The 25,048-nt window shown below is 39.9% G+C and overlaps 1 protein-coding gene across 21 annotated transcripts in view; it reads left to right on the forward strand.

Annotated features, from left to right (window-relative positions):
- GPHN (gephyrin) overlaps positions 1-25,048 on the forward strand; it is a 566,685-nt gene that overhangs the window by 1,405 nt on the left and 540,232 nt on the right. For 2 of the 21 annotated variants that reach the window (XM_070065114.1, XM_070065116.1), the window contains exon 2: positions 3,992-4,055. The exons of 18 other annotated variants lie outside the window; for them this stretch is intronic. Coding sequence is in view for 1 of the 3 variants with exons in the window: in XM_070065101.1 (XP_069921202.1) it covers positions 3,168-3,260; positions 3,992-4,055 (157 nt within the window). In the remaining 2 variants the exon portion in view is untranslated. Of the gene's footprint in view, positions 1-6; positions 3,261-3,991; positions 4,056-25,048 lie in introns of those variants that run through there. One more of the 21 variants, XM_070065101.1, reaches the window with a different exon arrangement.

Genomic DNA, 25,048 nt, shown 5'->3' on the forward strand with positions numbered 1-25,048 from the left:
CTCTGTGTGGAAGATCATTGTCCATCTTTGAGAACAGTATTTTTATAGTAACTGAGTAACTGTTTTGCATTGATCTTCCAGAAGTGAAGGTTATACGATCTTGGGTGACTTAAGGTCTGTAGTTTAATACTTCTGTTTCTATAGTTTGAAGGTTTTAAAAAAAACTAGAAATAGATCTACCATATGATCCAGCAGTCCTACTTGTAGATATATATCCAAAGGAGTTGAAATCAGTATGTCAAATGACATATCTGTTTTTTCATAATTTTACAGCACTCTTCACAATAGCCAAGATATGGAATTAACCTAGGTATCCCTTGGTGGATGAATGGATGGATGAAGAAAATGTGCTACATATACACAGTGGAATATTATTCAGCCATAAAAAAGAATAGAATTCTATCCTTTGCAGCAACATGGATAGAATTGGACATCATTTTTTGAAGTGAAATAAGTCAAGCCTAGAAATAAAAATACTGCATGTTCTCACTTCTGTGTGGAAGCTCAAGTTGCTTCTCAAAGAAGTAGACTAGAATAATCGTTACCAGTGCCTAGGAAGGGTGTTGGTGGAGGTGGGAATAGGGGGAGAATGGTTAATGGGTATCAGGATGCAGTTGGATAGGAGGAATAACTTCCAGTGTGCTTCTGTAGCACAGTAGGTTAACTATATTTGACAACAATTACATGGATATATATTTTTTAAACTTTTTTTTTTTTTTATTTCTTTGAAAGAGTTACAGACAGAGAGGGAGAGACAGAGTTCTTCCATCTGCTGGTTCACTCCCCAAATGGTGGCAACAGCCAGGGCTGGGCCAGGCTGAAGCCAGGAGCCTGGAGCTTCATCCTGGTTTTCCATGTGGGTGCAGGGCCACTATTTTCTGCTGCTTTCCCAGGCATATTGGCAGGGGACTGGATTAGAAGTGGAGCAGCTGGGACTTGAACACAGGTGGCAGCTTAACTCATTATGCCACAAGCTGGCCTCTGCATATTTCCAAAGTATCTAATATAATGGATTTTGAATGCTACTAACACAAAGTAATAATGTTTGACTGAGGTGGTAGATAGGCCAGTTACCCTGTTTTGATCATTACACACTGTATACATGTATTGAAATCCCATACTGTGCTCTATAAATATGAATAATTTATTTGTGTCATTGAAAAATGTATTTAGGGGCTGCTGTTGGGGCACAGCAGGTTAAGCCACTGCTTGCAATGCTTGTATCCCATATTGGAATGCTGGGTTGAGCAGTTCCTCTGCTTCCAGTCAGCTTCCTGCTAATGTGCCTGGGAGAGCAGCAGATGATGACTCAAGTACTTGGGTTCTTGCCTTCCATGTCGGTGACCCTTATAGAGTTCCTGGCACATGGCTTCCACCTGACGTAGCCCTGGATGTTGTGGGCATCCGGAGAGTAAACCACTGGATGGCAGATCTCTCTCTCTTTTTCTGTCACTCTGCCTTTGAAATAAATAAGTAAATCTTTTAAAAATGTATTTTAAAAAACTCAGTAATTTGGAAAGTTTGGAAAAAATTGTTTCTAATGTTCTCTGCTTGTATTACTCTTTATATCAGAGACATAAAATGTGAGAGTGAATAACATGAGGCAAATTAAAATGTATCTGCCACTGCAAAACCAGAAACAAGATGTAGGGCAGATTAGATTTTTTTTAACAGCTTCAGTAGTAATTATACTTATAGTCAGTCTTAACAATTACATAACAGGCTCACTGTATTTCAAATGTGTCACTTTTCACCTACTTTTTCTATTTTGAGAAAAGCTGTTTATCAAGGCAGCATAGTAGTTCTATCACTATTAAAGCTCCACAGAAATAATACCAGGGGGCTGGCATTGTGGCACAGAAGGTTAAGGCACAGCCTGCAATGCCGATATCCCATATGAATACCAGTTCGAGTCCCAGCTGCTCCACTTCTGATTTAGCTCCCTGATAATGCACATTTGAAAGCAGATGGCCCAAGTGTTTGGGTCCCTGTCACCCTCTTGAGAGACCTGGTTGGAATTTCAGGCACCTGATGTTGGTTTGGCCTAATCCCGGCCATTGTGGCCCTTTGGGGAGTGAACCTACTCTTTCTCTGTAACTCTACCTTTCAAACAAAATAAATAAATTTTATAAAAAATTACCAGGAAAATGCTGACTACATGTGAAGATATATAGTGTAGAACAAGATAAATAATTGGGTATTTAATATTCAGTTAGCTAGCCACTACTAATGTTTGGTGCTTAGGTACTTAGTTAAGAATAACAATCTTTTTTTTTTTTTTTTTTAAAGATTTATTTATTTATTTGAAAGAGCTACACAGAGAGGCAGAGAGAGAGAGAGAGAGAGAGAGACAGAGGTCTTCCATACGATGGTTCACTCCCCAAATGGCCGTCAATAGCCGGAGATGTGCTGATCCGAAGCCAGGAGTCAGGAGCTTCTTCCAGGTCTCCTATGAGGGTGCAGGGGCCCAAGGACTTGGGCCATCTTTTGCTGCTTTCCCAGGCCACAGCAGAGAACTGGATTGGAAGTGTAGCAGCCGGGACTAGAACTGGCACCCATATGGGATGCCGGCACTGCAGGTGGCAGCTTTACCCGCTACGCCACAGCGCCGGCCCCTAAAAATAATAATCTGTAACCTAAATTTTCACTAACAGCAGCATGAGAAAGAAAAATATTCAAGTTTTTAGGAAAGGGCATTTAAAAAATTTGTATTTTTGTTCTATTTTATTGCATTAAACTGTAAATATGAAATTAATAGGGGAAATTGGAACAAATATAAGACTAGGTAATAGAGGTTGGATAAAAATCTAATTGTAAATTAGAATACCAAAAATATTACAGTTATAAGGAGTATTTCAGTTATTCATAAATAAAGTCATTCAAAATATTCAAAAACCAAGTTTTGAGCCAAGGAGATGTTACTCTTTTAATTCTGAAATTGGTCAAATGTTTATTTTATTCCTTTATTTATATAAGTATTTCTTTGTTTTGAAAATGGATGTCATTAAGTAGACAAATCATTATTGCAAACAAAATGTAATCCTACCATAGGTGGAATTGTGTGTTCTGGCAAAGTTATCTTTTTTTTTTCCTTTTAAGGACTCACCAAATCCCTTTTCTTGTTTACTTGAGCTGGAGATAGAGTGAAAGAGAGAGAGAAAAAAAATATGAATGAGAATTCCATTCCCATCTGTCCCCAAATGTCTGTATTAGCCAAGGGGCTGAAGCCAGAAGTCTGGAACTCAATCCAGGTCTTCCAGGTGGGTGGCAGGAATCCAGCTACTTGAAGTGTCACTGCTGCCTCCCAGGATCCTCATTAACAAGAAGTGGGAATCAGGAAATCAGGAACTGGAACTGGGACTTGAACCCAGGTACTCAAATGTAGTATGCAGGTGTGCCAACTCATGAGTTACCTAGCTGCTAGACCAAATGCCTGATCTGTGATATGTGTTTTTAATAGTGAGCTAAATGAGTGTTTTTAAAAAGAGCTTCTTTTCCAAATTGGATTGTTCTTTCATGAATTTTTGGTAAGAAGCAATATATTAGAGAGTTAAATGTTTAGTCGAAGTAGGAAAATGTACATTTCTAACAAATATGCTTATTCCTGTTATCACTATATAAAGACTATAAACTTTGGTGGCTACATAGTAAGAGTTTAACTTAGTTACAGCTATTGACTATTTGACTATTGCTTCAAACTGAAGTATATAGTATTTACTGGAGAGGAGGTAGTGAATAAAGTTCTATTTTTTATTGTCATTGGTGATAACTTATTGGTTAAGTTAAACAGGAAACAGTTTTGGAAGCAGTTAAATAAAATCTATACTTTGGTTTTGTAAAGGATTGAAGAGCAATGAAGTTTTTACAATTTGAGATGCTACAAAAAGAGATCATGAAAAACAGTGTAATGAGACCACAGAGTTTTCTACACTTGATCTTGCCCAAAGAGCAGAGAAGTGATCTCACAAAGGTTTTCTTCCTTTGCATCTAGGCAGAGAAGAAAACATCAAGGAAGAGGAAAATATTACTTAGCCTGCTTGAAATAGTTGGAACTGGTAATGTGGATGGCATGTAACCTTTTAATAAAAAAATTTTCTAGTGACTTCAGAAAGCAAATGCCTAGTGAAGTACTGCACAGAAGTTCTATTTGTCATTTAATGAATTCATAAATGAGTTTATATTTAATTAGTTAATTTAAGAAAGCAAAACTCATTGAGACTTTTTTTAAGATTTATTTATTCATTAGAGAGACAGAGAGAGAGAGAGAGACAGAGAGAGAGAGAGAGAGAGATGTCTTCCATCTGCTGGTTCACGCCCCCAAAAAGCTGCAGCTAGGCCAGTCTGAAGCCAGGAGCTTCCTCTGGGCCTCCACGTGGGTGTGCAGGGGCCCAAGCACCTGGTCCATCCTCTGCTGCCTTCTCAGGTGCATTAACAGAACTGGATTGGAAGCGGAGCAGCTGGGACTTGAACTGGCGCCCATATGGGATGCTGGCACTGTAGACAGTAGCTTAATGCACTACTCCACAGCGTTTGCCCCTCACTGAAACTTTTGTAATTAAAATAAACAACACCAAAGCTTTTACATTGGCTTTGTCAGTGTTTATACATTTTGAATGCGCAGGATTACATTTGTTGTACTTTAGAAAAAAATTCTTAATTTGAAAACTAGAGGAACAAGGGACTGAGATGTGAAAGAAGCGTTACCCTAATTTCTGCTTTGCTTCTCAAATTGGGGTACATGGTATTGTTTTGAGGCTACTTTAAAACTTAGCTTTTAAGCTGTGGAAACAAATATAACTTTTGAAGGATCAATTTGATTTGAGAGTATGTAATTAAATCACTTTATTCAGATAAGCATGAATAAATTAGGCACAGAGTACGGAATTCACATGAGCCTTTAAGATAAAATCAGAATTTTCAAAAAATTTCAAGGAACTCATTGCATAGTAGCAAAATTTGTCATTCTTCTGTTATTACTACTTCGTCAAAAAAATTATGATGCACTGGGTCATAGAAGAAACACTGGAAGATTTATGTTCTAACCCTAGTCTAGCAAGCAGTTTTATAACCTTGAGCATATTAATTAACATACATATACTCTTTCAACTTTTCTTATCACTAAAATGAAGGAATCATTCTCAGATCCTTTTGGGCTCTGCTGGTAATATGTTTCTGTCTGTCAGCATCTTGACCAACTGGAAAGAGAAATCTAGGACATTAGACTTAGTTCATTTTCTTTTCTATCTTTATACTGGGAGTAATTATGGTGTATGGGTAGAATATATATAAAAATGTAAGGGAATAAGAAATGAAAAAAACCCAAATTTTCTGAAATTTGCTTCATTACAAACTTAAGGAAAAAATTTAGGTTTTTTCATTTTGAAATTTTTGTGGCATTACTCTTCTTGTTGTTATTAGTTTCAAACTTAGCTCAAGCCTCACTTCCTCAATAAAATCTTTCCTAGAAATTCTTCAATGATATCTGTTTTTGTTTTTCTACAGTGTTTCTAAGTGTTGTGTGTATCTGCAATCATGTATACTTGGAAGGTTGCATGATGTAGTTTTAAAAATAAAAAGGACTTTATAGTTAGATTTGGATTTAAGACCCTGATTTGCCCTTTATTTTGAGAATTCATCCAATCCCTTGAATTTCAGTTTCTTTCTCCAAAGTGAAGATAATATCTACTTCACAGAGTTTTAAGAACTAAGGTAGTGTGTGTAAAAATGACTAGCATATGCATCTAACTCAACTAGATACACTGTAATCTTTAGTTATTTTACTCTTTGTATATTGCTTTGGAGCAGTTTGCTAGGCTTTTCATATATGAGTATACATTTCTTATTCAAAGTGCATTTCAAAGTTCCTGAAATAGGTGATTGTCGTCTTCTTTTCGTGCCCTATTGTCACTTTATCTATTAATGAAATAATTGCTTAGGAGGTGTTTAATAAAAGAATTGAATGCTGTGAAATTTATATAGTTCCTTAGGGAGTTGGTACCCAGCAAGATTTAGATAAGCCAGAGCTTGGCTGTTGTTACTAAAATGACAGTTCAGGGTAGGGGGAGTGGGTTTGAGTATTTTTTAAAAGCTGTATATTCCTGGTAATAGGATTATAATAATGCTGTACTTTTGAGATGTTTTTAGTGTCAAATTTCATATATTGCTTCAGTTGATGGACATAGTTGATATGAGGCTTATTTTATGATAATCAAAGTTGATGCTGTCTTATAAACTGAAAGTTATAAAATTAGAAAGTTTTCATTTCAGAGGCAGAGTTAGAGATAGAGAGGGAGATGCGGGGGGAGAGAGAGAGGTGGGGGGCAACCCCCCCCCCCCACACATATCCACTGATTTACTCCCTAAATTATAGGTAAAAAAAATTTGGAAAATGCTGTTATGATAAGGTTAGTGCTGGTCAAGATGGCATTGATAGGAGTCAAGATTATACCTCCTCTACCACTTTCAAGGTACTCAGCCATATTTTACTTACATTTGCTTAGCTTTAAAATGGGGTAATTATGCTTATCTTATGGGGTAAATGTGAGGAACAAATAAAATACTGTGTTCAGAGTTCAGCACCTACTATGTACTACTCCCTGTGCTAATTGAGGGATGTAATAATGCATAAGAGAATCTTGGTGTGAGAGTTTAGCCTAGTGGTTAAGATTCCATTTAGGATGCCAGTGTCCCACATTAAAATGTTTGGATTCAATGCCTGGTTCCAGCTCCTGTCTCCAGCTTCCTGTTAATACAGACTCTGGGAGGCAACAGTGATGGCTCAAGTAATTGAGTTCCTGCCACTCATGTGGGAAACCTGGTTCCCTCTCTCAGCTTTAGCCTGCCCAAATCTCTGCTGTTCAGGTATTTTGAGAACCAGGTATTTGGGGGAACACTTGTGCTCCTGCTCTTCCCTCCACCCCAACCTCTCTAATAATAAATAAATAATATTAAAAAAGATGTCAGGCTCAGTCCCTGTCTTCTTGAAGCTAATGTTTTAGTATTAACGTGAAAACGTTGTTGAATCATTTTATATGGACAAGTTCATGCTTCACTTACGTTGCATTTCAGGGAATAAAGCATTTCTATATTTTATTTAATGTATTTATCTTTTACACAGATAAGTACAATCTCTAAAACTGTTTTCAAGCTAAGCCATTTTTGAGATGACTTTTTTTAAAAAAAGATTTATTTATTTGAAAGTCAGAGTTACAGACAGGCAGAGACACAGAGAGAGGGGTCTTCCATCCACTGGTTCACTCCCCAAAATGGCTGCAATGGCCAGAGCTAGGCCAGTCCAAAGCAGGAGCCAGGAGTTTTTTCCTGGTCTCCCATATGGGTGCAGGAGCCCAAAGACTTGGGCCATCCTCCACTGTTTTCTCAGGCCATAGCAGAGAGCTGGATCATAAGTGAAGCAGCCAGGACTCAAACAAGTACCCATATGGGATGCTGGCACTACAGGTAGAGACTTCACACACTATGCCACAGTGCTGGCTGGCCCTCAAACAAATTTTTTTAAAGATTTTTTATTTATTTATATGAGAGAGTTACAGACAGTGAGAGGGAAAGAGAGAGAAAGGTCTTCCTTCCATTGGTTCACTCTTCAAATGGCCGCAGCAGCTGGAGCTGCGCTGATCTGAAGCCAGGAGCCAGGTGCTTCTTCCTGGTCTCCCACTTGGGTGCAGGAGCCCAAGGACTTGGGCCATCTTCTACTGCTTTCCCAGGCCATAGCAGAGAGCTGGATGGGAAGAGGAGCAGCCAAGACTAGAACTGGCACCCATATGGGATGCCAGTGCTGCAGGCAAAGGATTAACCTACTGTGCTACGATGCAGTCCCCATGAAGCAAATTTTTAACCACTACACACTTCTTGCTTTCTAAAATAGAAGATAGTACAGTTTTGTTTGTTTGTTTGTTTAATCAGGTTTAAATAATTATGGCTAAAATTTTTGGGCACTTATGTATTCTATTTATGATAAGCACTTAGGATATGTTATTTAATATTTACAACTTTTATAAAGTACTATCTTATTCCTCTTACTTGACTAGGGAGTAGAGAAAGGTTAGTTAACTTGCTCAAGGTGGTAGAAGTCTATGCCAGAATTCAAGCCTAAGTCTGATCATACTCCTAGCAACTACACTTGTATATTCTTTTCTGAATATCGGTTATTGTGGAGTGTGATGGTATATTTCTTTTTTTTTTTAAAGATCTATTTATTTATTTATTTGAAAATCAGAGTTACACAGAGAGAGGAGAGGCAGAGAGAGAGAGAGGAGAGAGGTCTTCCATACGATGGTTCACTCCCCAATTGGCCACAATGGCTGGAGCTGCGCCGTTTTGAAGCCAGGAGCCAGGAGATTCTTCTGGGTCTCCCACGTGGGTGCAGGGTCCCAAGGACTTGGGCCATCTTCTACTGCTTTCCCAGGCCATAACAGAGAGCTGGATTGGAAGTGTAGCAGCTGGGTCTCGAACCGGCACCCATATGGGTGTTAACCTGCTGTGCCACAGCGCCGGCCCCGATGGTATAGTTCTATAATGTGTTTTCTTTTCAGTTGTGATTTGGTACAGTTGCACTTTCCTAAAAAGTTTCTAAACTACTATATTCTTGGAACACAATCAGCTGCTCTGAGAAATATATATGGTATTACATTCAGTTAGGCTCAAAGTGAGGGTCTAAAAGTAAATATTTTTACTTTTGGATTCAAATGACGGATGAGTCTTACTATAATATATGGATTTACTTCCTTTTTTTTTAATATTTATTTATTTGAAAGTTAGAGTTACATAGACATAGAAGGAGAGGCAGAGAGAGAGAGAGAGAGAGAGAGAGGTCCTTCATCTGCCAGTTCACTCCCCAGTTGGCTGCAATGGCTGGAACTGCGCCGATCTGAAGCCAGGAGCCAGGAGCTTCCTCTGGGTCTCCTACATGGGTGCAGGGGCCCAAGGACTTGGGCCATCTTCCACTGCTCTCCCAGGCCATAGCAGAGAGCTGGATTGGAAGAGGAGCAGCCGGGACTGGAACCTGCAACCATATGGGATGCTGGCACCACAGGCGGCGGCCTTACCTGCTATGCCACAGCATCAGCCTCTACTTATTTCTTTATGCTTGGAGCATTTAGGATCATGGCGAACTCTGTCACCTGATGATGAACATGTTAATAAGAATTAAGAAACTTGTGAAAGGAGAACAAAGAGAATCTGAGAACTAAGTAGAAATGAAATGCTTTCTTTAATTCTCTATTTACTTTTTTTTTTTTTTAAGATTTATTTTATTTATTTGAAAGGTAGAGTTTCAAAGGAGAGAAAGAGAAAGGTCTCCCGTTTGCTGGTTTATTCCTCAAATGGCCACATGACCATGATGGCTAGGTCTGGGCCAGGCTGAAGGCAGGAGCTAGGAGCTTCCTCCAGGTCTCCCACGTGCTGCAGGGGCCTAAGGATTTGGGCCATATTCCACTGCTTTTCCAGGTGCATTTGCAGGGAACTGGATTGAAAGTGGAGTAGTCAGGACTTGAACCTGTGCCCATATGGGGTGCTGGTACGCCAGACAGCGGCTTAACCTGCTGTGGCACAATGTTTGCTTTTTTTAAACACTAAGAAAAAATACCCTTGAACTTAATCTTTGAAGTCTAATTCAGGTTCAGAACCATTAAATGTCTTGGAAATAAGAAATTGAATGCGGGGCAACGCCACGGCTCACTAGACCAATCCTCCGCCTGCGGCACCGGCACCCTGGGTTCTAGTCCCAGTTGGGGCGCCGGATTCTGTCCCAGTCGCTCCTCTTCCAGTCCAGCTCTCTGCTGTGGCCCAAGTGCTTGGGCCCTGCACCCGCATGGGAGACCAGGAGGAAGCACCTGGCTCTTGGCTTCGGATCGGCACAGTGCGCCGGCCATAGCGGCCACTGGGGGGTGAACCAACGGAAAAGGGAGACCATTCTCTCTGTCTCTCTCTCTCTCTCACTGTCTAACTCTGCTTGTAAAAAAAAAAAAAAAAAAAAAGGAAGAAATTGAATACAGTAAACACTTTTTTAGGAGTAAAATATGACATATTTAAAATGTGATCCCCTTCTTTCCAGTTAAGAGTCAGTACTTACTTAACATTTCAATTGCAATGCAAACTTTAAAAATTAATGTCCATGTGCTGGGAGTTATATTTGAATTAAATTGGAAATGGAAATACTCCCAAATTCTTAAGTCAAACAAAAACTTACTAAAGTACATTTGTGGTTTCCTAAAAATATTTATTTATTTGAAAGAATGACAGAGAAGGAGAGACAGACTGAAATAATCACTCCCCAGATGGCTGCAACAACCAGGTCTGGGTCAGGCCAAAGCCAGAAGTCTGGAACTCTCTCTGGGTCTCCCACATGGGTGGCAGGGGCCCAGGCACTTGGACCATCGTCAGCTGCTCTTCTGGGCTCATTAGCAGGAACCTGGATTGGAAGCCAAGCAGCAAGGACTTGTGCAGCACTCCATTGTGGGATGCTGGTATCCTAAGTATTGGCCCCCTAAGTATTGGCCCCCTAACCTGCTGTGCCACAATGTCAGCCCCATTGTGTGTTGTAAAGATGTACTAATGTAAAAAAGTAAAGTATGAAGTTAATCCCAATCACCGTACTTCTCTAGACTTTTCTGTACTAACCACAAAATTCTTTTGTTTTTGTTTATTCTTTAATATGCAAATTTTTGATATATTGTGTGTGGAACCATACAGTATATCAGAGTTTGCAAATTGGTGGGCCACTGAACTTAACTGACCAGTACACATGTTTTGCTAGACTCATACTATGTCTTTAGAAAAAGTATTAGTTTCTTTTCTTTTTTTTTTTTTTTTAAGATTTATTTATTTATTTGAAAGTTAGAGTTACAGAGAGGCAAAGACAGAGAGAGAAAGGTCTTCCATTCACTGGTTCACTTCCCAAATGGCTGCAATGGCTGGAGCTGGGCTGATCTGAAGCCAGGAGTCAGGAGCTTCTTATGGGTCTTCCACGCGGGTGCAGGGCCCAAGGACTTGGACCATCCTCCACTGCTTTTCCAGGCTATAGAAGAGAGAGCTGGATTGGAAGTGGAGCAGCAGGGACTCAAACTGGCACCCATATGGAATGCTGGCACTTTAGTTGACAGTTTTACCTGCTACACCAGAGCACCAGCCCCAAAGTATTAGTTTCTAATAGTTAAAAAAAAAGATACATTTTATATGAAACCCATATTTTTAACTTTGTAAGATTTAGCAGCACTGCAGCTTCTTTGTCACATAACATTAGTTGTTTAGAGTAGTTATCCCCTGGAGATATGGCATGTATTCTCTAGTTTCCCACAGATCCCACTTGGCCTATTTATATTGTCAGGCTAACCTCAATAAGTATTTGCATTTGTAATCTTTGCTTGTATATAGTTCCTGCACCTTCTCTCACTCTGTACTCTTGCAGCATATGTTGAACATCTTTTTATGTTAGTGAAAATAATAACTTTATTGACAACTTACAAGTGTAAAATATTTTCTAGAGCCTATTAATTAATTTAATCCTGGTAATAGTATTATCACCATTTTAGAATTGAGGAAATTGTAGCCATGAATGAGTAAGTAACTTGCTCGAATTACTGTCATAGGAAACCAAGCTACAAGTTGAATCATGTAGCCTGTTCCTAGAGTAGGAGAGGGGAACGTTTTTTTCTGCTAAGGACCATTTGGATATTTATAACATCATTTGTGGGTCATACAAAGTTATCATTAAAAATTAGCCTGCTATAGATTTATTGAATTTCAAATTCTGTATGTGGTTGCCTTGGCAGAGCCAAACCAATTGATTTCACAGGCCTTATATGGCCTGTGGGCCTGGGATTCCCCACTTCTACCCCAAAGTATAAGCTCTTAATCACTACATTATATTCCTTCTTGGCATCTAAAATTATTTCATATAGATCATTAAGGATGTTCATATACATTTTTCTTCTTAATGGCACTATTTTATAGCATATTTAATCAGTCCTCAATTGATGGACATTGAAGTTTCTAATTTTTCACTGTGACAAATGTTGTAGATAATAATATTGTGCATTCATCACTGCAAATTTGGGAGTTTTTTCATTTTGTAAGATGAATTACCATAAGTAGATTTTTTGGGTCAAACTATATGAATTTTAACATTTTGAAAGAAATTACCCACTTTGCCTTCCAAAAAGGATAATTAACATTCCCACCTTCCTTGAGTAGAGTTGAATCTTTTTATTGCAAATAACAGATACTGAGCTCATAGCTGACTTTAGGGATTCAAACAATATAATCTGGGGCCTAATATAATCATGCTTGCTAATATTCTGTTAACATCAGTACTCTGAGTATGTTCCAGGCTCACTTTTTTTGTGTGTGTATTCAGAATTGGGAGGGTTGGTGCAGGTTTGGATATTATAATACAGATAATTTCAGGCTTTCCCTTTCCCACCTAGTGAATATAGAAGATATTCTTTCTTGTGATATTTGTGTATAAAATTCTAGGCCGCTTCTTGACTTAGGTTGGCTCAAGTGTCTGTCTTTGGTCCACCTTTGAAAGAGTGAGGATTTTGATTAGCCAGGTGTGTGCCACTTGTACATCCTCTGGAGAAGGACAGTAATTGGGTAACCTCACCACAATCACATTAGAGAAGATGTCTTAATCTATTCAGGATGCTATAACAAGCTACCTTGGCCTGGGTAGTTTATAAGCAACAGAAGCAGTTCTGGAAGCTGGGAATTCTGAGATCAGTATGTCAGCCGTTTCTGTATCTGGTGAGGCCTATTTATGGATAGTGTCTTCTAGCTGTGTCCTCACATGGCGGAAGGGCAAAAGGACTCCTTTAGTTTTTTTTTTTTTTTAATATTTATTTTATTTGAGAGGCAGAGAAAATGTGTGTTTGAGAGAGGGATGGAGAGAGAAAAAACACCAAGGAAAGAGAGAGCGAGCGGGAACACATGCACGCATGAAGAGAGCTCCTATACCCTGGCTCACTCCCCAACCCAAATGCCTGTAACAGCTAGGGGCTGGGTGAAGCTGAAAGCCAGGAACTCAATTTAAATCTCCCTGCCATATAACAGGAACCCAACCACTCAGACTCATCCTCTGCTGCTGTCCAGAATCTGCATTAGCAGGAAACTGGGTTTAGGGATTCTGGTGTCCCAAGAGGAGGCTTCCCAACTGCTCTCCCCACAAGCTGCTGCTGCTGCTGCCTTTTTTTTTTTTCTTAAGATTTTATTTATTTATTTGAGAGAAAGAGTTACAGACAGTGAGAGGGAGAGACAGAGAGAAAGATCTTCCTTCCACTGGTTCACTCCCCAGGTGGCTGCAGCGGCCAGAGCTGCTCCGATCCAAAGCCAGGAGCCAGGAACTTCTTCCTGGTCTCCCGTGTGGGTGCAGGGGCCCAAAGACCTGGGCCATCTTCTACTGCTTTCCCAGGCCATAGCAGACAGCTGGTCAGAAGAGGAGCAGCCAGGACTAGATTTACTAATCCCTTGGGACTGGTGTTGTGGCATAGCAGGTTAAGCTGCTGCTACTTGCAATCCTGGCATGTCACAGTGGAGGGCTAGTTTGACTCTAGGCTACTCTGCTTCTGATCCAGCTTCCTGCTAATGCACCTGGGAAGGCAGCAGAAGGTAGCTTAAATACTTGAGTTCCTGCACTTGAGAGACCAGGATGGAATTCCTGGCTTTTGTCTTTGATCTAGCTCCAGACCTGGCTGTTGGGGCCATTTGGAGGAGTGAACTAGCATATGGAAGATTTCTCACTCTGTCTGTCCCTCTGTGTCACTCTGCCTTTCAAATAAATACAGAAAAAAATTAAAAAAAAAAAAGTCTTCTTTGACATATAATCATTTTAGGTACAGGCTTTTGGGGCAGTGGTTAAGAGGCCATTTTTATTTTATTTTATTTTATTTATTTATTGCCAGGCAGAATTAGACAGTGAGAGAGAGAGACAGAGAGAAGGTTATAGACAGTGAGAGAGAGAGACAGAGACAAAGGTCTTCCTTCTGTTGGTTCACTCCCCTAATGGCTGCTATGTCTGGCGCTGCGGCGATCTGAAGAAGAGGCCATTTTTAAATTCAGTCTCAGGGGCCGACGTTGTGGTGTAGTGGGAAAAGCTGCCGCCTGCAGTGCCAGCACCCCATATGGCGCCAGTGTGAGACCCAGCTGCTCCACTTCCAATCCAGCTCTCTGCTGTGGCCTGGGAAAGCAGTGGAAGACAGCCCAAGTCCTTGGGCCCCTGTACCTGCATGAGAGACCCAGAAGAAGCTACTCGCTCCTGGCTTTGGATCAGCGCAGCTCTGGCATTGCAGCAATTGGGGAGTGAACCAGAAGATGGAAGACCTCTCTCTTTCTCTCTCTCTCTCTCTCTCTCTCTGCCTCTCCTTCTCTTTCTCTGTAACTCTGATTTTAAAGCAAGTAAATAAATCTTAAAAAAAAAAAAAATATGGGCTGGTGCCGTGGTGTGCTAGGTTAATCCTCTGCCTGAGGTGCCGGCATCCCATATGGGCTCTGGTTCTAGTCCCGGTGGCTCCTCTTCCAGTCCAGTCTTCTGCTGTGGTCTGGGATAGCAGTAGAAGATGGTCCAAGTGCTTGGGCCCCTGCACCCGCGTGGGAGACCAGGAAGAAGCACCTGGCTCCTGGCTTTGGATCGGCGCAGTTCCGGCTGTTATGCCATTTGAAGAGTGAACCAATAGAAGGAAGACCTTTCTCTCTGTCTCTCTCACTGTCTGTAACTCTACCTGTCAAATAAATAAATAAAATCTTTAAAAATAAATAAATAAATTGAGTCTCAGAAATGTATCTTGTTTTTTTCATTCTTTGATGACTTGCATTCATGTTATCAACAATCTGTTACAGACAGCAAAATTATTGATATGAAATGCCTTCCTTAAAACAGGAAAAATTGCTAGATAAAAGACAAATTTATACCAAGTGTGAATGGAAATAGATGTTATTCCCTTTGCACAATACATACAATTTTATTTCATTTAGTATTATATGTTACAGAGAGTTCAAATTACAAAATGTTAAGATTTAGAATAAAATTGCATGAATGTAAGTGTAATAACTGATTTTCATTGTTAAGGTTGGAAGAATAATAGTGATTTAGGGGTGTTTGAGGTATTATCAGCATTTTTTTCTTTTTGATTTTAAATGTAATACTATACCATAAACCTAGAAAACAAAAATTAGTATTTCTCCCACCAAAAAGTTGTGATTATTTTGCCAGCATAAATAAAATAAAAATTATAAAAATAAGACATATACCTTCAATAAACAATATTATGTTTTAAGTTCACACAGCTATTCAGAATAGTAGGTGGGCTCTGGATTAAACCACCTAGGTTTATATCTAAGTTAAATTAAATTTTTAGAATTACTTCTCAGAGCTGGCACTGTGGCATAGCGGTTAAAGCCGCTGCCTGCAGTGCCGGCATCCCATATGGATCCCATATGGGCGCCTGTTCTAGTCCCAGCTGCTCCACTTTTGATCCAGCTCTCTGCTATGGCCTGGGAAAGCAGTAGAAGATGGCCCAAGTCCTTGGGCCCCTGTAACTACGTGGGACACCCGAAAGAAGCTCCTGGCTCCTGGCTTCAGATAGTCTCAGCTCCGGCCATTGCGGTCAATGGAGTGAACCATTAGCTGGAAGACTCTCTCTCTCTGTCTCTGTCTCTGTCTCTCCTCTCTCTGTGTAACTCTTTCAAATAAATAAATCTTTTTTAAAAAAAGAATTACTTCTCTAGCTTCAATATTTTCATCTGTAAAATGGGAATCAATACTGATGCCCGTATTAAGGGGTTGTTGAGATAAGGGAGGTAATGAATGTAAGCATTTAATGAGTGTGCCCTCATTATAAATACTGATTAAATGTGATATTATAATAAATTTGAATATAACTATATTTATGAACATACTAACAAAAAATAAGTAATACACCTGTTAGATGTCTGACTTAAATGTTAGTTTATCTTCATGGTGTTTTTCCATTACTTTAATAGATCATATTTTAGACACATCATTAAGGCTCAGTATTGTACCAGGCCTTTGCTTCATCTGAACTCATATTTTCCAGCTTAAATTTTGGGCTGTTTGTAGTGAAGTAATTACAGGCAAGAATTGAGATATAGGTTCAAAATAAAGTGTCTGTGGGAAAGAACTTGTGATAATCTCTAAGGCTTGTTAAGACCTGTGGAGAAAACTGCCTCTACATGTATATATGCAGATACTATAGTTATATATAGGGTTCTAAGTACTAAAGTTAAAGTGTTTTCAAAGTTTTGAATGTTATACAAATGGTGCACTAATGCAGGGTGATAAACTGATAGTAAAATAAAACTGTGTACCTAGTTGATGGTTGATTTGGTGGGTAAGGATAAAACCAAACTCCATGGATGGGGAGTCAAGGCTTGAACTTTATGTGTTTTAGGTGGAATAAACGATGGCTTTGTGGCATAAGGAACAATATTATTATGTATAAAATTAGATACTTTGTGAACTCTCAGATGCTAAAATATAATCTATAGAATTTAGAGATTGAGAAAGAGATAATTTTTGGCAGGAAAGTTTGGGGAACATTATCTTGGATTACCACTGGATTTGGATTTTCCAGTTTTCTTCTGCAGGTGGATTTGTAAAGTATTAATTTAAAAATTTTGCAAATGTGTATCATGATGAAACACACATTCCTTTTTGACTCTTAATGCCATTCAGAAGTGGATCATATCTAGTATATGAGAAACTTGAAGATGTACAATAGAGGCATTTCAACTCCACCCTCCCAATAGTGGATACTTAAGTCAATTAAATAGCAGTGGATCTAATTTTATTATTCTGTTGTTTTTCCTGTCCATGAGCAGTATGAACTATACTTATGGTCCACAAAATTCTAGTCATAGCCTTACTTGTTAACAAGCATAGCTCAGTTCAGTAATGTATATGGTAGACTTTGTATTGTGTTAAAATTACTAAATATTTATAATTTCATGTTTTAAGTGTGAGTTGTTGGTTGTAAAATGAACTTACATTTTAAGTTTTTTTGTAAAAAAAAAAGATTTATTTAACTATTTGAAAGACAGAGTTAGAGAGAGAGAAAGAGAGAGGGAGAGAGAATCTTCCATCCTCTGGTTTACTCCCTAAATGGCTGCAATGGCTGGGGTTGGGCCAGGCCACTGCCAAGAGCCTGGAACTCCATCTGGATCTCCTATGTGGGTGGCAGGGATCCAAGCACTTGGACCATCTTCTGCTGCCTTCCCAAGCGCATTTAAGTCATTTTTATATTAGAACATTTTCCAAGTAATGTACGAGTATGACAAGGTTTGCCAGACTTTTTCTCTAAGATGCTGGATAGTAAATTTCTGTCACAACTACTCAGCTCTGCCCATGCAGCATGAAAGCAGCCATAGACAGTATGTAAATGAATGAACATGACTGTGTTCCATTAGAATTTTATTTATAAAAACAGATGATGGGCCATAGTTGGCCAAGGGTAATAGTTTGCCAACCTATGTTCCAAAACACAATCAGTATTAGGAAAATATATTTCTAAGTTACTTGCATGTGAATTATACTTTTATATTAATTTAAATTTGCATTTCAAAATACCCCAAAACATATTTAAAACTATAATTTAATATCTCTCACATTTCTGTTAATTAATTTGGTATTTTTGTTCCAGGTGGCACTGGAGGAAGAAGCTGCCAAGCCATTTAGGGGTTAGGCCTGAAACTGGCAATTTTACTTCACCATTATTCTGTTGGTCAAAATAGTCACAGGTTCAGTCCAGAGTCATTATGGAAAGAGACTACACAAGAGTGTAAACACTGGGAAGCATGGTTAAGTTTGGATCATCAAAGTAACAGCCTATACAGGATAGCTTTGGTTGCAAGAATCCAAATTGAACTAGTTTTAGTAAAAAGGAACCCTGCTATAAGATGAAACCCTAGGTTATTGGACCCAGTGTTGAAAGTCTTAAGGACTGTTTCTTATGTTTGTTGTGCATTGTGAGTAAACTTCATTTTCTGGTACCACAAATCCACCTTTTCTGTATTGGGAAAAATAGTCTCATCAACAGTTCCCTGTTTACATATTACCTTCTCAACCATTCAGAGGACTAACTATTATTGTAGTATGTTTCTAAAATTTTTAAGGAAGAACTTTGTCTTAGACCAGTTGTCTGTAATCACGGGCTAGAAGTTATATTGTACCAATCACATAGTCAGTTGACAGAACAAGGATGCTGAATGTATAGCATTCAAAGAGTCCATTTCTCCATAACCATCTGTTTATTGACAGTTAATTTGTTAATTATTTTAATAAGTAACTCATTTCCTCATTTTATTTATTTGAAAGGCAGAGTTACACAGAGAGATGGAGATGCACACATACACACACAAACGCGAGAGGGAGAGGGAGAAAGAGAGACAGAGACAGAGGCACAGAGAAATCTTCTAAATGGCCTCAATGACCAGCGCTGGGCCGGATCCAAAGCCAGGAGCTTCTTTTGTGTCTCCCACATAGGTGCCGAGGCCCAAGCACTTGAGCCATCTTCTGCTGCTTTCCCTGGCACATTCTCAGGGAGCTGGATTGGAAGCAGAGTAGCCGGGACTCCAACCCTTGCCCATATGAGATGCCTGAGTTGCAGGTGGTGGCTTTACCCACTATGCCATAATGCCAGCCCTCTAACTTACTTCTTTTTTTTTTTTTTTTTTTTGACAGGCAGAGTGGACAGTGAGAGAGAGAGACAGAGAGAAAGGTCTTCCTTTGCCGTTGGTTCACCCTCCAATGGCCGCCGCGGCCGGCGCGCTGCGGCCGGCGCACCGCGCTGATCAGATGGCAGGAGCCAGGAGCCAGGTGCTTTTCCTGGTCTCCCATGGGGTGCAGGGCCCAAGCACCTGGGCCATCCTCCACTGCACTCCCTGGCCACAGCAGAGGGCTGGCCTGGAAGAGGGGCAACCGGGACAGAATCCGGCGCCCCGACCGGGACTAGAACCCGGTGTGCCGGCGCCGCTAGGTGGAGGATTAGCCTAGTGAGCCGCGGCGCCGGCCAATCTAACTTACTTCTTTATTCAGCTGTCTGCCTTTGGCTATTTTGCTATTTTATGGGAGACTAAAGTAAGGAATGGAATTAGTTCAGTATCTTGAAAACTCATTGTAATCTCTTCCTGCTTTGAGTAGGAAACAGCACTTGTAGTATCTGCTATCTGTTTGCCACTAGTAGCATAGAATCACATATGAAAGTGATCTTGCTGTTGTCACTCATTGACTTCCAGGATTGATTTGTCAGATCTGGCTCACTGATCTGGGTATATCCTGCCTTTGGAAAGGACCCACTTGCATGTATGAATGCAAGTACTGTAAACTAAATATACACTGAAATAAGAGCTATAATAGAAGTACAAGCACATGCTGTGAGTGCATAGAAGAAGGAACAATTAATTTTGACCGAGTGGCCGTAGGAGGGATGGCATTTTTATTTTTTTATTTTTTATTATTTTATTTATTTTTATTTTTTTGACAGGCAGAGTGGACAGTGAGAGAGAGAGAGAGAGAAAGGTCTTCTTTTGCCGTTGGTTCACCCTCCAATGGCCGCCTAGGCCGACGCACCGTGCTGATCCGATGGCAGGAGCCAGGTGCTTCTCCTGGTCTCCCAGGGGGTGCAGGGCCCAAGCACTTGGGCCATCCTCCACTGCACTCCCTGGCCATAGCAGAGAGCTGGCCTGGAAGAGGGGCAACCGGGACAGAATCTGGTGCCCCGACCGGGACTAGAACCTTGCTGGCGCCGCAAGGCGGAGGATTAGCCTAGTGAGCCACGGTGCCGGCTGGGATGGCATTTTTAAAAAAGTGGTGTTTGAGCAGAGCCTGAAAGAACAAATAATCCATCCTTAGAAGAAAAGAAAAGTAATCTAGCTGTCAGATTTCTTGGCTGTTGAGGGGTGGCACTAGAGTGTCTAGGCTAAAGTAGATGAACTTAAATATAGGTTTAAGAAATTCAGGATAAACAATAGCATGCAATTGTTTGATTTCAGCCTTCTTGAATTAGAATTACAAGAGTTAATACAGTTTTGCTACGTTTAAGCCTAGGTGACAATATGATAGTTTAAAATTAGAGGATTTTAAAAAATTAAACAATTTATCTGAAAGCTCATATTTTTGGATACAGAAAGAATTTAGGGATTATTTGTACTAACCCACTCTAGTAGGTAAAGAAACTAAGATCTAGGTTAGTGACTTATTTAACCTATACATCCAAATGATAAGAGTTAGAGCTAAAAGTCTACCCACCTTTCTCTTAGTCTTAGGTATTTTTAAAGAATTATACAATGTATGTATCCCATGTAGTAAGGAGATTTACCCGAGGAGCCTGCATTGTGGTGTAACAGGTTAAACTGCTGCCTTCAATGCCGGCATCCCATATGGGCACTGGTTGAGTCCCAGGTGTTGCACTTCTGATCCAGCTTCCTGTTAATGAACCTGGGAAAGCAGTGGTAGTTGGCCCAAGTATTTTAGAACACTGCCACCCATGTGGGAGACAATGATGAAGCATCTAGCTTCATCCTGGCCCAACCTGAGTTATTATGGTCATTTGAGGAATAAACCAGCCAATGGAATTTCTCTCCCTCTCCCTCTCTCTATCTTCCTCTCTCTCTCTCTCTCTCTCTTTGTGCCTATAACTCTGCCTTTCATACGAAATATTTTTTTTTTTTTTTAAAAAAAAGGTTTACCTGGGCCGGCGCCGTGGCTCAATAGGCTAATCCTCTGCCTTTGGTGCCGGCACACTGGGTTCTAGTCCCGGTTGGGGCACTGGATTCTGTCCCGGTCGCTCTTCTTCCTGTCCAGCTCTCTGCTGTGGCCGGGGAGTGCAGTGGAGGATGGCCCAAGTGTTTGGGCCCTGCACCTACATGGGAGACCAGGATAAGCACTTGGCTCCTGGCTTCGGATCAGCGTGGTGCGCCGGCCACAGCGGCCATTGGAGGGTGAACCAACGGAAAAGGAAGACCTTTCTCTCTCTCTCTCTCTCTCTCTCTCACTGTCCACTCTGCCTGTCAAAAAAAAAAAAAAAAAAAAAAAGGTTTACCTGAAATACATACCCATTTGAAATGCCTGTTGTAGTCACAATTTTAAAATTTGTACCTAGTCAAATGCACAGATGTTAATTGTATGCTATGATGAATTTTTCATGCATGTAAACCCTTGTAAATGCCATTCTGGTTTGGATATCAGACGTTGGCAGCACTCTGGAAGCTTTCTTTATGCCCTTTACTAGCCAGTATTCACTTTCCCTACCACTCACTAGTAATTGCTGGTATGCTTTTTTCTATCATCATAGTTTTGCCTCATGAACTTTATATAAATGGAATGACTTCTTTCACTCATAATGTTTGTGTATTCATTGATGATGTTGGTTTATTTACAGGTTTTTTATTGCTGTGTACTTTTCCATTGAATGAATCAATCATTATTTATTCTGTTAATGGACATTTAAATTATTTCTGGATTTGATTATTAGAATTAAAACTGCTATAACTATTCTTGTGTCTTTTGAGGAACATCTTCTATCATTCTAGGAGTAAAGTTGCTAGGTAGAGTTTGCGGTTCCAAGATGGTGGAATAGGGAGGGAGCTTACTGAGAAGAAAGTTTAATAAAAGTGGAGCTAGTGTAGTCTCAGGGAAGAATTAGGGAAAAAACAGCAGAGGAAACTCTTCTGTAATTGGAGGGACATGGTGGACCTACGTGGAGAGTGTGGGTGCCCACGGCTTGGGACTCCAGCAGCCAAGAGCCTCCACACCTGCGCTGGAAAGTGAGCCTCTCAAACAAATAAAAAAAAATTTTTTTTTAATTTCTAGGTAGTTCTTTTCCAAAGTAGTTGTACTATTTTACATCTTACTAACAACAATGTACAACTGAACTGTTGTACATTCATACCTGGGAGCAGCATATGATGACATAAGTAGTTTAGTTCCTGCCACCTGTGTGGGAGAACCCAGATGGATTTTCTGACTCCTAACTTAAGCTTGGCCTAGCCCTGGCTGTTCTGGCTGTTTGAGGAGTGAACCAGTGGATGGACAATCTGTCTCTCTCTCTGTCACTCTGCCTTTCAAATAAATAAATATATTTAAAAAAAAAGATTATTTATTTATTTATTTGAAAGGCAGTTATACAGAGAGAAAGAGGGAGAGAGAGACATTGAGAGAGAAAGGTTGATTTTCCGTCAGCTAGTTCACTCCCCACATGGCTGCGATGACCTGTGCCAGGCCGAAGCCAGGAGCTAGGAACCTCATCTGGGTTTCCCATGTGGGTGCAGGAGCCCAAGCACATAGGTTGTCCTCCACTGCTTTCCCAGGAGCATTAGCAGGGAGCTGGATTGGAAGTGGAGCAGCTGGGTCTGGAACTAGCGCCCATATGAGATGCCAGCATCACAGATGGCGGCTTAACTTCCTAAACCGCATCAATGGCCCCTAAAGTGTGTGTGTGTGTGTTTTTTTTTTTTTTTAAGAGATGGATATTGTCAGTCTTTCTAATTTTAATTTTAGCTTTCTGGTTTGTGTGCAGCAGCATCTCTTATGGAGTTTTTGTAATTCTTTGTATATTCTTATTTTGAGACCTTATATGGCAGATACATTTTCCCAGTCTAAAACTGGTATTTTCACTTTCTAAATAGTGCCTTATAATAAATAATTATGCAAGCCTGCTTTTTATGGTTAATGGGTTTTTAAAAAACATTTTGTTTAAGAAATCTTTGCTTAGTTGCAGGATCATAAAGATATTCTCCAGAGGTTTTATTCTAGAAACTTTGTTGCTTTCTCTTTTACTTGAAGTTCTATGTTATACATTTCAAATTAATTGTTATGAATGATGTAAGGTAGGGATCAAGAATTTATTATTAAGCATATGGAGTAGAAAGTTGATCCAGTACCATTTGGAGGAAAAAAAAAAAAAAACAAAAACCAAAAAACCTGTTCCCTATTTAATTGTAGAATACCTTTGATTTAAATCACATGGGCCTGTTTCTAGAGTGTATATTCATTTCTGCTGGTTTATTTGTTTATGTTTTTACCAGCAGTGCCTTGTCTTAATTGCCATATCTTTATACTAATATTTGATATCTGGGGCCCGGCGCCAGGGTGCAGTAGGTTAATCCTTTGCCTGTGGCACTGGCATCCCATATGGGCACTGGTTCTAGTCCCGGCTGCTCTTCTTCCAATCCAGCTCTCTGCTGTGGCCTGGGAAAGCAGTAGAAGATGGCCCAAGTCCTTGGGCCCCTGCACCCGGCTCCTGGCTTCAGATCGGCCCAGCTCTGGCTGTTGCTGCCATTTGGGGAGTGAACCAGTGCACGGAAGACCTTCTTGTCTGTCTTTCCCTCTCACTGTCTGTATGTAACTCTATCTCTCAAAATAAATAAATAAAATCTTAAAAAAAAAAAAAAAACAACTCAGCTTCTAAAAAAAACAAAAAACAACTTGATATCTGGTAATATAAGTTCTTCCAATATTTTTGGTCTTTGACTTCAGTTCTTTTTTGGGGATTATATGCTATCTTTTTTTAAAAAAGATTTATTTATTTATTTGAAAGGCATAGTTACAGAGAGGCAGAGGCAGAGAGAGAGAAAGTCTTCAATCTGCTGGTTTACACCCCAAGTGGTCGGAGCTGGGCAAATCCGAAGCCAGGAACCAGGAGCTTCTTCTGGGTGTCCCAAGCAGGTGCAGGGTCCCAAGACTTGGGCCATCTTCTGCTGCTTTCCCAGGCTACAGCAGAGAGCTGGATTGGCAGAGAAGCAGCTGGCACTAGAACTGGCGCCCATTTGGGATGCTGGTGCCACAGGTGGAGGATTAACCTACTGTGCCACAGCACTGGCCCCAAATTTCATTTTCAAGTTTCATAATAATATATAGGAGTACAGTTGAGTTTCTATTTTGGTCTTATAAACAGCAATCTTGCCAAATTTTCTTTATTTTAAATATTTAATACTTTATAGATTCTTTTGTAGTCCCTAAATATATAATCATGTCATAACAGAAAATAGACTATTTTCCCTATTCCTTTCCATTTATTTATTTGTTTTTCCCCAGTGCAATGGCCAGGGATCCCAGAACAGTGGTTAATAGAAATAGTAATAATCTCATTCCTGAACTCAGGGAAAACATGTTCAATATTTCACCATTAATGATGATATTTGTAGTAGGTTTTTGTAGGTTCATTGTATCTTATTTAAAAAGTTCTTATCCCTAGTTTTTTGATAGTTTTCTAAGTAGTAAATAGATATGAAATTTTCCTCCTGCTTTTATGAAGAGAAATGGTGTCTTTAATTCTGTAATGTAATGAAATACACAGATTGATTTTTTCAAATGATAAACTAACTTTTTACTCTTAGGTAAACCTCACATTGTCATGATGTATTATCTTTTTTTAATGGGTCATTAGATTCAATTTGATAATATTTTGTTTAGGATTTTACATCTATTTGTGAGACACTAGCTTGTAATTTTCCTTTATTATATTTTGTCAGATTTTGGTATCAAGGCTTATTGACCTCATAAAAAAGAATGGGGAATTTTTTTCTTTTTTATTATGAGTTTCTGTAAGATTGATAAATTTCATGTGTACTTAAAGAGAATGTTTAGGGGCACTGGCATCCCCTCTGGGCACCAGTTCTAGTCGTGGTTGCTCATCTTCCAGTCCAGCTCTCCGCTGTGGCCCGGGAGGGCAGTGGAGGATGGCCCAAGTGCTTGGGCCCTGCACCCGCATGGGAGACCAGGAGGAAGCACCTGGCTCCTGGCTTTGGATCGGCGCAGCGCCGGCCGTGTTGGGGAGTGAACCAATGGAAGGAAGACCTTTCTCTCTGTCCCTCTCTCTCTCTCACTGTCTATAACTCCACCTGTCAAATTAAAAAAAAAAATTGTTTAAAAGAAAAGAATGTTTATAATTTTGTAGTTGTTGCTATTAGTGTATGGAGTCAACGAGTCAGATTTTTTTTTTTAAGATTATTTATTTATTTATCTGAGAGGTAGACTTACAGAGTGAGAGGGAGAGACAGAGAGGAAGGTCTTCAGGCCGCTGGT

This window comes from Oryctolagus cuniculus, chromosome 20 (genome assembly GCF_964237555.1).
Source record: "Oryctolagus cuniculus chromosome 20, mOryCun1.1, whole genome shotgun sequence".
NCBI classification, from domain to species: domain Eukaryota; kingdom Metazoa; phylum Chordata; class Mammalia; order Lagomorpha; family Leporidae; genus Oryctolagus; species Oryctolagus cuniculus.